The 15,822-nt window shown below is 36.0% G+C and overlaps 1 protein-coding gene across 1 annotated transcript in view; it reads left to right on the plus strand.

The window, feature by feature from the left end:
* The window catches only part of LOC119786145 (myelin basic protein-like), an 87,524-nt gene that overhangs the window by 48,990 nt on the left and 22,712 nt on the right, over positions 1–15,822 (plus strand). Inside the window, exon 3 of the mRNA XM_038289260.1 lies at positions 9,353–9,431. Within this exon, the coding sequence (XP_038145188.1) occupies positions 9,353–9,431 (79 nt within the window). The remainder of the gene's footprint in view (positions 1–9,352; positions 9,432–15,822) is intronic.

Below are 15,822 nucleotides of genomic sequence, written 5' to 3' on the forward strand. Positions count from 1 at the left end.
TCTGTCTGCCATATTTGAATCATAGCTATACTTTTTTTAAATCCACCTCTGTTTAGGAAAGACATCAAAACCAGATAATATTGACTGTTGAGATGATTGGAATTTAAGATGCTGGATAACCATGATGCCCTTGGGGGTTTTTTTTCTCTCCGATTTGTTGTTTATTCCTGTCTTTTTTACGCATCAGTGAAAAAAGTAACATACCTCCAAATCCTTTACTCTCCACACCCTACATCTCCAAAGAGTGATCTGGATGAAATGCTGAAACTCTCAGTAAAACATAAGCAACAAGATGAACTTGGAACCCTTTGAAAGTGTGCTATCGGACAGGCCATAAAAGGTGTTTCAATCACAGCATTCCTCTCCTTCATCTCTCTCTGGAGTACTCAGGAACACTGAACCCCTCCTCGTGCTTCAGTGCTCAATGGAGATCAGAGAGCTGAGTGCAGCCCAGGTGGCAGCCATCACGGCTGAGTGTCGTAGACAGCCATCAAACAAGCCAGCAAAGCTCACAGGCATTCTCCTCAGCTTGTTTCCAGCAGAAGAAATGGAACAGACATGACACTTTAACTGAAGTGGAACAAATGTTCAGTCTTTGTTAGGACTGCACGTCGGGAAATATAATCTTGCATAACATATTGCTGTTTGTCATAGATAGAAGAAGGCCCAATTGTTACTTTTAGAAATTCCTCTAGTATATCCCCACATACCACAGTTATCCAGCTAAAATAAATTCCTCTATTATTTCTGAGCATGTACGTAGACGTGGCATGTTAAGTGGGTCTAAAGCTGAGTTTTACATCATCACTTTTTTACTGTAGAGTTTAGTTTTAATTTTAATCACCATACTCATTTTACCCAGAATTTATATTAATTACAAGTTAACAGTTTTATACGCCTCAAATCTGGTCTCTATGGAAAAAAGAAAGCTGCTGTTAAAAGGCTTCTTTAATGAGGTCGTCTTTGCTAGTTTGCTATAAGCCATTAAAGGAGCTTGTCCTGCGTGCTCTCCTTAGACTGCTTGTAAAAAAAAAAGTTAATAAGTTAATATGTTTGGCTTGCATGCACAATGGTATGCGTAGCAGAACAAAAAAAAAAAAGAATGCAGCACATAACCCTGGATAAACCCTCTCCGCTGTGGTCCGTGGCGGTGGAAGCAGTGATGGAAATTTTTTAAATTTTCCTCCTCAAGTACAGAGACAGTGGATGTCAAAAATGTTCATGGGACGAAAGAATAGCATTTAAATGATTGTGTGTGCCACCAGTTCGAAATCAGACGTTGAATGCTAAAACAAATTGTTTTTTGCGACATTGGTGTTCTTATGAAAGGTTAACTCTGTAATACATTTATATTAATGTTAGGGAATAACAGGCATCATATGATTTACAAGAATTTTGAAAATATCAGTTTGCCTCCTCCACCAGGTAAATATGTTCATCTTGTATGTCACAGTTATCCCCTGTGTACTGATGCCAATAGTCGTATTATAAACTAAAAACTCCTGCACAGTACTGAGGCATCCTCTGCTGTCATTGTATAGCCACCGAGCTCCACCGCATCTATCACGCAGCTGTAGAGAACAGCTGTGAGTCACGCTGCCTGCTTTCACCATCAGTTTCTTGGAAAAAGGCTGTAGTCGTCTTGGTGTCACATAAAACAGTTTGATATAAACGCTTCTTCCCACCAAGCAGTTTGTTGTAGGACACAGTGCGTAGGTGGTTGTAAAAATGGAGCCTACACAAAGACAGTGAACAACTCTTAGAAAGAAATAACTGTCACCCTTGGATGATGCAAAGAGGCATGGAAAGTGCTGTAAACAGTTGTGTTTTCCACTTCTACATGTAAGTTGGTGTTGTAAGCTTGCATTTTTTGGTATACTTCTCCCTAGAATCGGTAAGAATCTTAGGTAAGTCGGATATATAAACATGGAAAAGCTCCATTTGTCGACAGACCCAGCAACATCTCATCTGCTTTGTGAACTTAAATATTTCCATGACATCAAGTACAGGCTAATATGTGAGAGCCTTTAAAATGATGTTCCTAAAGTTAGTTTTTTTTCCCGCTTATACTGTCAATTGGAAAGACTTCTAGCAATTTAGAAGAATTGCTGCCCCTGAAAGTCAGCTGTATAAATTGAACAATATTTTTTTTTCTCTTCATATCACAACCCGCTACTCTGGCTGGTGCACTGTTAAAACCTACTCATCGCTAAACTCTATCTACGTTTGCTCAGTTGGTGTGAATTTTCACCCCTGGTTGAAAGCATCATGTGGTCTGGGTTTCTAATTGCAGAATAGAAGCCGACCTTGTTTGAGCTTGTTTTGCGTTTACCCACAGACTGGTCTGTGTCTATAAATCCAGTTGCTATTATATGGTTTCTCTTTATGATTTTTCTCTCTCTTGTTAATAGTCAATCTTGTCAATCCAGTGACCTTTTAAAAGACCGTCTATTCTAAAGCTTATATGATTTGAAGGAATTAAATTAAAGTGAGAGGTGTCTATCACAATCTCTGTGTTTTGGGGGTTAGTTTGGCTGGTTACATGTACATTGTTCTCCTACCATGCTCCTCAGGACTTCCTGAGATGTTTAGATGTTTCTCTGCTACAGTGTAACTGATTGAAATGATCACATTATTTCCTCAACAGCTATTGAATCCTACAAAAGCTGTCCTACAAAAGCAGTTAACCATGCATACAAGTCAGGTATGTCACTTAAAACATGCAGAACTGAGAACCAGTGTTAGGAGTCTGTGTAATCATACGAAATCACAATATGAATTGGGATTTTATTATTGTAATTTGAAGACAAAAATTGAGGAAGGATGAGTCATTTTGCAAGGCACTGTGCTTTGGTGCACTCCTGAAGAGGTTATAATGACTGGTAAGAAATGACTCCATGTGGTGTTGTGTTTCACATTAACATAAGATGTACTCCTCAGATAAAGGTCACAGGGGGAAGAGAGACAGCTTAACAGGAGCTTTTCTGAGATATCTCAACAATTATTAAATGTCATCTAATCTGGGCTGCTGCTCTGCCATAGTACAAAATGATCCTCAACAATATCTGGTATCAACTTCTAGTAGTTGCTCTGTCTTATTTTAATAAGCTAGCAGTGGCAAGTTATAGTCAAGTAATGCATCTAGCATCAAGGCATTTGTCTGGCCTTCTGAAGATGTTTTTTTTCCCCCTCTCATGCTGTCCTAATGAACAGGACCATCATACTCCCTGCCCGAATCTCTAGCTGCTGTGGTGGGATCATTTTGCTCAGTTACACCCTGATTTTAATGCATCCCAGCATCCCACAAGCAGCTGACGTGCAGATCATGTCCTATGACTCTCTTTGCCAGTCAATGTTATCATTTAAGGAAGTGTCTACCCATCCGTGGCACAGCTCTTGGAATTTGTATTGGCTGTTTGCATTGCTAATTCCAGAAGCACAAGGCTGCAGAGACAGATAAGAAAGCTGTCCCTTTGTGCGTGGGTGTGCATGGACTAAATCCAACGAAGAATGGGAATCTTAAGCAAAAATAAAAATACAAGAAGTGTCACAGTGTAGAAACGAGGTGGTAATGTTAGCTTTAGGACTGCACAGAAATCTACTCACAGTTTCTCTTTCTGCTGCCTATCTGGTAGTTTGCTGTTTATCGCATGTTGATGATAAGGGTGATTGTCCAAAGAATAAGAGCTTAACGTCTTAGCTTAATTGTTGTAAAGAAATATTTGTGCAGTCTTGACATTGGTAGTTGTACCATATGGTTTGAATTTATGTTTAATTTTAGTCAGATCGTATTTGAGATACGCTGACAAGTCTGGAGTCTTCTATTCCATTCTTGGAGACAGCTTTATATATGAGTCACTAGTCGACTTAGCTGTCCAGGTAAACACTAAGGTATTTATTCTCCTCCAAAACCTGCCATTCTTCTACTAACATCTACAACCCCTTGTTCAGTTCATAATCAGGATCTTATAATTGTTTCCACACTATGCCAAAAAGCAGTTGAACAACTACCTGTACTCAGCTCTTTGTCCCTCTTTGAGGCGCCCAATGACTGCAGTTATCCAAATATTTCTACAGATGACAGGACTCTTTCTAGTACTGAAAGCCAAACGTTTAACATGTAAAAAGAAATGGTGAGAGTACTGTGCCCTGTGGTGCTCCTCTGCTGCTGACTACTTAATGAGGCAGTTGATCCTTCAGTCTCACAAACTATGGTCTGTTTCTCAATAGACTTTGATCTGGACAATAGAAAATAGCCAAAAAAATAAAGTATAAAACCCAGAAATATAGTACAACCGGCAAACAGGGTGCCTCTGTTTAATCTGAACACATTTGTATGCCACTACCTACTACTGGGAATATACATATATATATATATATATATATATATATATATATATATATATATATATATATATATATATATATATATACATATACACTTTAAAACTTTTTCATTTGTGTAACTTAGCCTTTTGCATGACTGATTTTCTTCACTTATAACCAAGTCATCCGGCAATAAGAAGGTTCTAGCGGAAGAACATTATTACCGAACACTTGGGTGTGATGCACTAACTGGAAATAATTTATATTGAATATTTACCCAGCAATCACTGATCAGGACAATAGAATTAACAATAATTTACTTACACTGTCAGCTTAGCTTTAGATGTGTCAGAAAAGATCTCATGACATGACATGAGTAAGAACAGATGTCCTGTTTATGATTTCTTCATATCCTACATGTACTGTATGGGGTTAAATTGGTATGAAATAGTATTTAAAAATTTAGAAAGAGATTTTTTTTTTCAAAAAACTGTACCTTTTCACAATGTTTGAATTGAATGATTCCAGTGAGATATATTAATAAAAAAAACTATTCGAAACACATTACCTTTTCACAATTTTCCCTAACAATTTATTGATGCATTTGTGTGCAAAAATTGTTACATAACAATCTTACATTTTGAAAATGTCTTGTATTTTGAATATATGTTTTTTTTCTGCATTTCTTCATTGCATGAAATTCAGTATTTGTAAAAAAAAAAAAAAAAAAAAAAACAACAACTGTATTTCTGCATTATTAAATCTGATTTGATACTAATTTCACCCCATATCCATGCAGTTTCTTTAACATTAGGAGTTCATTCTGTTAACAGAAGGGGAGAAATGGTAGAGTATGTAAATAAAGATTAAAATTAGTTGCTTTGTATTTGGGTATATTTTATTGTTTATGTCTGAGTCTAATAAAGGTATAAGCCTCAGGATATCAGTCTGTTTTGTGTGGATTAACTTGCTGAGTGTCGCTGGAAGGTGTTAACTTTTTCTTGCTCCCTTTGGCCTCTGCAAAGTGAGCAAAGCAAGGCAGGGGAACAGTTCTTTTATAAAAGATTAGTATGAGTCAAGGCCCTCTTTCTCAGATTTAGTAAATCTCTGCCACAGACTTCCTTCAAATATCATTCTTTGGGTATTTATTAGTTTGTAGAAGTAATTAAATTTGATTTTACTTAAATCTCCATGAGTAATCACTTGCTCGTCGGACTTGCGTTTCCCCTCAGATGATGAGACTGCGTCATGGTGGAGGATCTCTGTGCACCTGTTAAATGCTAAACAGTGGGCCTGCAGCTTCCCTTTGTGACTTTCAGTTTTGGCAAACCCACTCAGGAGTGGAAACCAGAGCTCTAAACCATGACGTCAGTCTTACTTTGTCTTTTACTCTCCAGGGGGATCTGAAGGAGCATTTATTAAAGTTGAAGATTAGAATTAGTGAGAAACAAAAATGACACGCTTAATTTGCTTTAAGGAAAAAACAAGCTAGATAACTAATTAGGACATGGAGGGTTTTGTTTCAGTGCCAACTGCTCATTGTTTTAAGTCTGCTGATTCAGGTGGGTGGAATGATTCACCTCACCTGCTGGTTAAGTTATAACTTTGTGCTTTAATATCCAGCAGTAAAATCCTAATCAATGCCTTTTTTTTCCGTAATACCCAGTAAAGGCAGACATACCAGGCTGTGGATGAACCTCCGAACACGTTTCCTGTGCTTCCTGTTTGCAATTAGCTGTTAAAAAATACGGTTTTCTTTGTTTTGGGTTCAGGTTTAGATTTAATACATTTCATTTGACACCAGTTACATTCTTTTCACTACATTACGTGCAGACGTCTGTTGGATGACAGATAAAGAAACAGCTCAAGTGTTGAAACGGAACAAGATGATCGCTCTTAATATGGGTTAGTCATAGTGTCTGCATTAGCAGGGATGTGCTGTCAGGGTTTTGTTTGTTGTTGTGATGAGGAGGAGAGAAAAATATAATACTCATGATTTATGCCAATATAACAATCTGAAGCTGTTTTCTGTTAAGTTTATGAACTAGTGGCATGACTGGAATTGTTCTGTTGTCCTTTTCTTTTATTTTGTCTTGAAATGTTCTTGTAACTAGTATATACAGTAGGGATCAAAAAGGTATTATGTCAGCTTTTGATTGTACATTCTCCTACTTAGAAAAATTACAGACTTCTGTAACTTCTGTTATAGGTATACTTTAACTATGAGAGAAAATGAGAGGAAAGAAATCCTGGAAATCAGACTGTAGGAGTTTTAAGAATTTATTTGTAAATTATGTATTTGGTCACTAACAAAAATCAACTCTATACTTTGAAGTATAACCTTTTTTTTTTTTTTTTTTTTACAGAGGACAGGCTTGTTTTTCTGGTGACTTAACCTTATTTTCCACCATAATTTACAAATAAATTCCTTAAAAATCAACCAATGGGATTTATAGGATTTTTTTGTCTCTCATAATTGAAGTGTTCCTGTGTTGAAAACTAAACACCTCTCACAATCAGTTCCTGAAAAAGTTCTTTATTTTTTTTCCCACTATAGCAAGATTTCAAACTGATAAATGTTGTGTCATTCCAGTCGTGTGATTTAAACAGGTTTAAATGGGATGTCAGAGATAATATGTGACTTCTTATTTCTAGAGGAATCTGCTTTGCCCCACCTGTCCTTGTTAAGTGACTGGAAAGGGCTAAAAAGTCTCAATAAACTCCATATAACCTTCAGCACCTCTTGTTAAGTATGGAGGACCAACTCTGCCATATTTAAAAAGAAATACATAAATAAATAAATGCTCAATAAATAAATAAGAATACAATTAATTGCCACCAAGAATACAATAAACAAATAAATATAAGTAGAAATTTAATTATACAGTGAGATATAAATGTATACAACTCTTATTTGCCTTTGTAATATTTACCTTATTTTTTTTTTTGTCCTTTATCTTCAACTTTATTTTTTAATTATATTTTTAAGTATTTATTTATCTGCATGTTATAATATTTTTGTCTGTTTTATTCTTCCTTTGTATTTTTTTACCCTAGTTATTTCTGTGCTGCTATTTATTTCTGTCTGCTTTTCTGCCTCATTATGCAAATGAGGAGGGGGGATGTCCTAGAGCAGAGGTCATCAACTGGGGGTCCGCGACCCCTAGGGGTCCGCGGAGGTACTGCATGGGGGTCACGAAAGTCTTGGTTGATTACTTTTTTTTTATATTCCCTCCTGCAATTTTTTGCACTAATTAAAATGTCTTTAAATACACATTAACATGAATTCAACACACTGTAGTAAACAGATAAATGAAAGCAGAAGATGTCTTTCAGTCATCAATGCACACATTCAGCGACACACAGGAGCTCTTTAAAACCTGGGCACCGTTTCATTCACAACACCTGTCCCATCAACCAAGAATCAGAATCAGAAATACTTTAATAATCCCAGGGAGAAATGACTTTTGTTACATGGCTCCATATGTAATAGAGTGACTATAGGACTAGTTTGATATAACACTATTTCATACAATATATATAATTAGGGGGTCCCCGCTCCATCTCGCAATCAGTTTGGGGGTCCTTGGCCTCGAAAACGTTGAAGACCCCTGTCCTAGAGAGTAGTGTCCTAGTAATTAGTGCATATATATATATATATATATATATATATATATATATATATATGCATGTGTGTGTATATAGTAAATCTTTTTACATTGTTTTTTTTTTTTATAAAATTAATGCCTCTGACGCTATTATTTTTCATTTGACTTTTGTTAATTATTTTTTATTTTTCTGATCCAAGCATTAAGGAACTCTGTTAGTAATTAGTGCACACTTTTCCCATTTCCCTCAGACATAATTTCCTCACGCACAGCCCCGTTTCTCTTAGCCACTGTTCAAAATGGGAAAAACAAAATATTCTACCATTCAAGTGAAGTGTATGCGGCTTGACCTTAATAAATCGGAAAATGTATGTTTTGTCTCTGGCTGATGAAGACAAATTCAGCCCTTTGATAATATTTCCATTGGCTTTAAGCAAAGGGCATGTATGGCATGGGAAACGAAATAGCATCATCTCTCTGTTATAATGCTTAATGTCTGCATATCTGTAAAGCAGATGACTGCTGGTTTGCTACTTTAAGAAAAGCACAATAATGACTTAAATACTTAAAAATTGTCCTAATTTTAGCAAGTAGGCCTATATATTGTGTGGTTTTACTCAAGTTTCTATAAGTATTATTGTAAAAACAATCAGTAATCCTACTGCTATATATAAAAGTTCTTAGATTATGTAATATATTCTTTTTAATATTTGTGGAAATGTCGGGATACTGTGTTGCCAAAGCTTATTATAGTTTTAGTATCTCATACATGTTTCTCATTCTGTTGCCACGCAGGGCAGAGAATATATATAAAATCCCAGCTGTTACAAAACAGCAACTTTTGTTTTAATAAAGAATAATATCCTAAACAGCAATTGCAAGAATGTGTGGGTTTCTATTTTTTTTTTAAACATTAAAAAATGAATTCTCAGAAAATATTAAAATCATCTTTCTCCTACTCAAATGTGAATATTTAAGCTAAAACTTAACCTCTATTTGCCTTAACCTGTTTGTAAGAGAGTATTATGTTTTTAAAGGTATTTAAAGCAAAGCAATATAATTGCTGTTAAGGCTTTGAAACATTTCAGAGATTGACTGGGATGAAAAGGCCAGGCAGCAGCAATCCCTGACTATTCATTATAGGTCCTGTCTGAAATTGTAATAAAACTGCAGCTGCAATCAAAATCCACAGATCACAAGATGCTTTTGATTAGAAATATGTGGAGCCTCCTGAGTGTTAAATGAACGGGTGTTGGCATAATTGCGAGCTAATGAGGTTTAAAAGCTCAGATTGAAGTAGCTATACTGTATGTACCGCTCTGTTTTTCCTTCTCTCTCTCTGTTGGTCTAAGTCTGCTCTGTTGCCATGGTATCGCAGTGCCTCACCTCTCCAATCTGTTTTTGTGTTCCCATTAAAGGCTTCGTCACCTGAACCCAAAGCAACAGCACCAGCGTCAAAGGTAGCAGCAGAGATCGACTCACCGGATGAAGTTTTCGGTAAGATGTTGGAACATAAGCGTTGGTTGGGATTTACATGCAGCAAAACAATCCTGCATCTTCGCCCAGAGCAGGATCACCATACTGTGCTGTACCTACAGATGTTATATCTGTACACAGTGAAAACAAGGTTTAGTGTGCTAAAACAAACTAAAGATTTACAAATTTGAATGGCTTTGACACCCTTTTACCAAACTGGCTGAATCTCTTAAAAAATAGATAATGTACCTCTGAATAGGGCTGGATGATATGAAGAAAATCTAATATTGCGATATATTTGGGTTATATCTTGATACATCATATGTATAAGGATTTGTTGCTCAAATTACCTTCAAAAACAATAGTGCATAAAACTGCACTGATATAAAAATGTAAAACCTTTTATTTAACAGTAACCAGCTCAAAGCTTTTAACTAATAATACTGCCATATTATGTATTTCTGTGCCAGTATTAGACCTTTGACACGATCACAGCAACCAAACAGGAAACAAAGCAAAAATACGCAATACTAAATAAAATGCTAAATAAACAAGGGCTCTTTTGTGTATAGTAAAAAAAAAAAGGAAAAATAGAGCATTATCAGAGCATCTCAAAATTATTTGCATTAATCTTTACTTGCTTGGAATTCTAAAGAAGCACAAAAAGTTGTAAAATTGAGAACATTACCAAGTTTAGAGAACGCCTGCAAAACCTCTGAACAAGACCACATCACATGACGGGTATTAGAGCATCTAAAAACATTTAGATTACTTAATAAATAGCGTCAAATAAATAGCGTTTAATAAATCAGCTTAAAAGCTGACATTTTAATTGGTGTGTGGGGAGATGCTGACATGAAGGATTCACAGCGTTTTTCGTTTTTCAGCGGATTACTTTTTAGGTGGTGCAAAAAATTTGTACTCTGACCTTTTGCAGCAATGGTTTCTGCGGCACATCTTACAAATAATCGCCTTTTGTTTGACGTCCTCGCCGTGAAATCCGAACCACTGCCATATATTGCTCTGCTGAAACACCTGCTGTCGCCATATTTCATTTGCTGGTTGCTGTAATGTGCATGTGATGCATTTAAAGTGTGTGGGAAAAATAAAACTGTCAGTGAAATAGATGCAGACGGCTTAATGTTGTCATGCGTATTTGTACTCAATGGTTGCGATTTAACTATCGTGGGTGGGAAAACTCGAGATACAAGGAGTATATTCGATATATCACCCACCCCTACCTGTGAATAGCTTAGCGGCTTCCACCAATCAAGGATTTGTTTACTTTTCATCAAGTTTAGTGAGATGACATTTTTCTGATAAGGGAACATCACCAGCAGTGCTTCTCAAAATGTAATTTAAAAAACAAAAGAAAGAAAAAAAGCTTTATCTCTGTTGAAGTCTAACTTTCTATTGCTCTCATGAGCCTTCAGGAGCTTCCAAGTTATGGTTTGTTTGTTTCTTATTGTAAAATTTGACAGATAATGTTTTATTTTTTCAATTCTTCTTATTTCTTCCCTCTTATTACATTCGTAACACATGATCTCCTTTCATTTCATGTCCCATACCTTTATAATGCCTGCATATCCATTAGATTTTTGACTGTTACTGCCCTTAAAACCCAAAACTAAATGTTTATAATTTCTCTCTTATACTTTATAGTTTCAGTGGTAGTGCAGCTCTAGATGAGTGGCTGGGACTTTATTTTATTTTTAAGAAATATAATTTCGTATTCCTTATCTGAATCTTAACATAACTGTCCCTAACCGTATAACAGTTACATAATTTGCTGATTTAATTTCCTATTTTCCAAAGAAGTAACAGTTTGGGCTGATTAAGCTGAAAATGTTTTATTCCGGTCAGCAAGGTTTACTTTGCACATATCTAGAAAAGGAAACAACTGAAGCGTATCAATAAGAAATCAGAGACAGTTTAAATTATGGCTTGGAATCCACCCTGACAGCGTTTTCTTAAATATATCTTCATCTACCATATTTTTTTCTTTTTCCCCCTTCGGCATTAGTCACAGCTCCTGTTTTCCCACACAGACTCATAGGCTGCTAATCCTCAGGTCAGTGAGGAGTTACTTTATCTGTGTAATAAAAAAGACCAAATGAAGCTTGGTGTTGCCTGTAATGAGAAAAATCTCTTGGGGTAGAGTCCAGTGAGCAAAAACATTTTTAGTCTTCACTCATTTTAAACAGTCATTTAGTTTCAGTCACAGAAGGATGAAATGTTTTACGCAAAGGGACAGAGGTTAAAAAGGGCCTTTGTAGTACTGCAGCTCAGCAGATGAGGGCAGAGTTTGATGGAGCAGAAAGAAGGCATCTGAAGTTTGACCCTCAGTTGGTTTCATTTTATAGCAGAAAGCTTTCGTTAATATGCATTTTTTGGATCCATTACAAAGTTGGGTAATGGTTACCTAAATAGATTAGTTCAAATAACTTTTTTTTATTTCGCTTTTATTTAAAAACAAATGAAAATGTATGTAATTTATATATTTGGAGCAGAAAACCTTAATTTAGAAGTACCTGCCAGTTTTTTGGGGTGTTTTTTTTGTTGCTTTCCCCTCTGTAAATGATAACATCATTGGCTCAGAGGCTTCCTGTCTGAACTTGTCAACGCTGATGATAGAGTCTGAGTAAAGACAGTTTTCAAACACCTCCAAGGGTGAAGGAAATTACTTTTTTCCCCTCCTTTTCTTTCTTTTTGCTTCTCATGAAACATGGGCTGAGAACCACATAGAATCTATAGGGTGAAAATATCTCAGCGTTTTCTTTGAAGTTTTTCTAAAATCCCTCCAAGGTCATTTTTTTTTTTCTCTCTTTGGGGAAAAAAAGAAAAACCCTCAAGACTTGAATTACCTTCAAAGGTTAAGAGACTGGGAATTAAAGAATCACACTTGCATTCACTCCTGATCTGACGAATATTGTCTCGAGTTTCTGCTCTGTGATAAAAAGTCAAGTGTTACTCAAATGCACCTTATTAACTGGGGACCCTGATGGCAGCAGGTTTTTTGGCAAGTTTTTGTGCTGACAGGTGATTCACAGCTATGAGAAAGAGAAACATCAGCAATGAAGCAATTGTAGCTGTGGGAGAATGATTTTTCGAATCATAGCACATCTAAGACAGCTTTTAACCTTCAGAGATTCCACCAGTTTGAGCTAAATCCAAGTAAAATTATTGATTTTGTTGTTTTTTTGTTTTGTTCAAGAGCTGCCATCAGTTAAATGGAGATGATTGTATAACAAAAAAGTGTAAAGGCTTTTGTATGAAATGGTCAGGGAAAAGTTTAACTATATTTAGTGAAAAGAAAATGCGTTTTAGCACAAAATCCTCATACCTGTTGGTAAGCACGATGGTGGATGAGTGATTTCTGGGGGTTTCATTTGTAGCAACAGGACCTGAAAGCTCAGGAGTTTCTGCAGGGTAATGTTGGATCTGGTGTCTATCAACTGAAAGGTTGTGTTCAATGAAAGTTGGATGAAGATGGACTACCTGGTGAGAACCTGTGTTTGCACATGTGATGCATGCATGATCCAGGCAACAGTTTTAACATCTTAAAACATTTGATCATTTTTCAAACCAATGTATTTCTGAGGCAGTATATCTTCAACAATAAGAAAGAAAGAATGAAGATGCTGCCACACCCCAGATAAGCTGCAGACATCAATCCTAATAAGTTAATTTAAGATGACTTTATGTAAAAAAAAAAATGTTGACCGATCGTGATAAAATATTTCCATTAAAATAAGTGGAAGGTATCCACAGTGATTTTGATTGGCTTTACTTTTTATTTTAGGGTGTTGTAATTTGTTGAATATCTTAAGTCTTGTTTATCCATTTGTATTTTTCCATCATTTAAAACTATTTTCTGATACAACAGCAATATGTACTGATTTCAGCCATAACTGTTGCATGCACATCCTTCTACGTCCTGCTGTTAATATGATATTTAACAAATGTGTTGCAAATTGAAAATCAAAGATTATTTAAATGTGAGACTCACTTATTGCTTTTCCAATGGAGCTCTTTTAGATTAATAAGCATTATGCAGCAGCTATTAATCAGGCTAATTGGATCGTGTATATGTGTGAGCTGTGGGCTAGACCGCAGCAGCATTGAACTTGACAGTGCCTCAGCACAAATTAAAAGAAGTCACCACTTTTCTGTTGTTGTGCTCTCTCATTATTAGAGGGTAGGTTACACAATGCAGTGATTCCACTTGATTGATCTGCTCTGTCCTCCCTCCTGCACTAATTAATGCTGAGTGGGGTTTGATCAGTGCAGAATAGAAGAGAAGTGTCTATTGCAGACGGAGGTGGTCATTAAAGGCCGTTCAGGTGATGATTGCACTCACCACACTTTATTCAGTGTGACTTTGCACTCAACCATTATAAATATATATTTATAATATATTTTAATTTATTGCATCTAGGTTTGTTGTTTTATATATTTTTTAGCAGTTTTGATTCAGAAGGTTCAGGATAGAAACCTTAAGGAATTAGAATGCTTTTATAGAAGGTGATATCTCTAAAATAACCAAACAAGAGCAGCCCAAAGCATAACCTGAGTGTAGCCCCAAATCATTCAGCTTTTCAAAGATCACAGTGACCTTTACCAAGATGAAATTACTCCTTAAAGAAAAGTGTGTCTGATATTTAAACCGATTTATTGTATGCAATAAAACTGTTGTTGCAAAGCAGTTTTCTTTTTGCAGACGATAGTTATTGAAAGACATTTACCTTTTTTTGCTATGTATAAACATTTGTGAGATTTTTTTCCTCGCTATGTAGAAAATAGAGGTTTGTTTTTTTAATACTTACACCTTTTTGTACTTCCATTGTATGCGTCCCCCTGTGTCAGTAAAGAAGAGTATTGCTGTTGTCAGGCTGTGCTGATTACAGCAACAACCTTCTGTGCGCATATATGTATATATATTGTCAAGTATGTATGTATGTATATATATATATATATATATACATATGTGTGTGTGTGTGTGTGTGTGTATGTATGTATGTGTATATGTATGTATATATGTAATATATGTATATATGTATATGTATATATGTATGTATGCATGTATGTATATATCTATGTATGTATATATCTATGTATGTATATATATGTATGTATGTATGTATATATATGTATGTATGTGTATATATATATATATGTGTGTGTATATATGTATGTATGTGTATATATGTATGTATATATGTATATAATTGTTGTACTAATTTGTTATATATATATAACAATTAGTTGTTGTTGTGCTTATTTAGTTTGTTTCTACATCTTGGTTGCAACGATCTATTATGAATGTGTACAGGCAGCTATTACTGCCTGAGACCTTTATAACTACCAGCACAGTAGCCTTTATTAAAGTGTTTTTGCACCAGCTGTCATCAGCAGGAATCGTGACTCATCTCAAGACATCTAGCATCTCAGGATGTCTCCACTATGTACTTCCTGTTTGCTCAGCTCTTTCAGTAAAGGCCAAACACCTCTTTCTGGTAGGGGACTGTTAAAAGCCCATAAGAAATCCATTACCTGATGCAGCTCGCAACAGGCCCAGCTCGAGAAACGCAGACCCCTGCCTTCATTCATGGTCCGATATGCTTTATGATCCCTGGCTGCAGTGGGAAGAACTGAACAAAGATGTAGGAGGTGGTAGGGAGGTTTGATTTTGGCTCTCTCTATGAGCATTTATTGTTACAAGGATCACTTAAATTTTCTTAGCATATAATGGAGAATGATGCGCTCTGTTTTCAGGCATAGACATATGCAGCCCATTCATGTTCATGATTACATAGTGGCACAGTGTGCAAGCATTGTGCAACACGTTTTGTTTATGCTAACAGCAACACGTCATGCTAACCCCGAAATCCCTCATACTCCGTCAGCAACCCCCACTCCGCCCCGCTGCGCTCCAGACCGGCTGCTCAAAGCAAAGCCTACAGCCCCCGCTGTGGCTTCGTCCGCTCCCCTCTGAGTTCCTTGGAGATCATAGAGAGCATGTAACCTGACAACAGCCAGATGCCAGTGGCGGAGCGAGACATGAGCGAGACATGCATCTGGCTGTTGTCAGGTTAGAGAGCAGGCGCCAGATGATTAAATTCAAAGCAGCAAAACATACGGAAATGATCCAGGGTTTCCGCGGATCATTTAAAATAATTACAATCAGTTATTTTTTGGGGGATTTTTTCATTAATTTCGTAATTTTTTATGGAATTTCGGTGTAACAATCAACATGTATCGAATCGAACCGAAAACCGTGACCAGAAACCGTGAATCGAACCGAACCGTGGATTTTGTGAATCGTTCCACCCCTAATATATATATATATATATATATATATATATATATATATATATATATATATATATATATATATATATATATATATATA

This window comes from Cyprinodon tularosa, unplaced genomic scaffold, assembly GCF_016077235.1.
Source record: "Cyprinodon tularosa strain WSP-4 unplaced genomic scaffold, ASM1607723v1 ctg107, whole genome shotgun sequence".
NCBI lineage: Eukaryota > Metazoa > Chordata > Actinopteri > Cyprinodontiformes > Cyprinodontidae > Cyprinodon > Cyprinodon tularosa.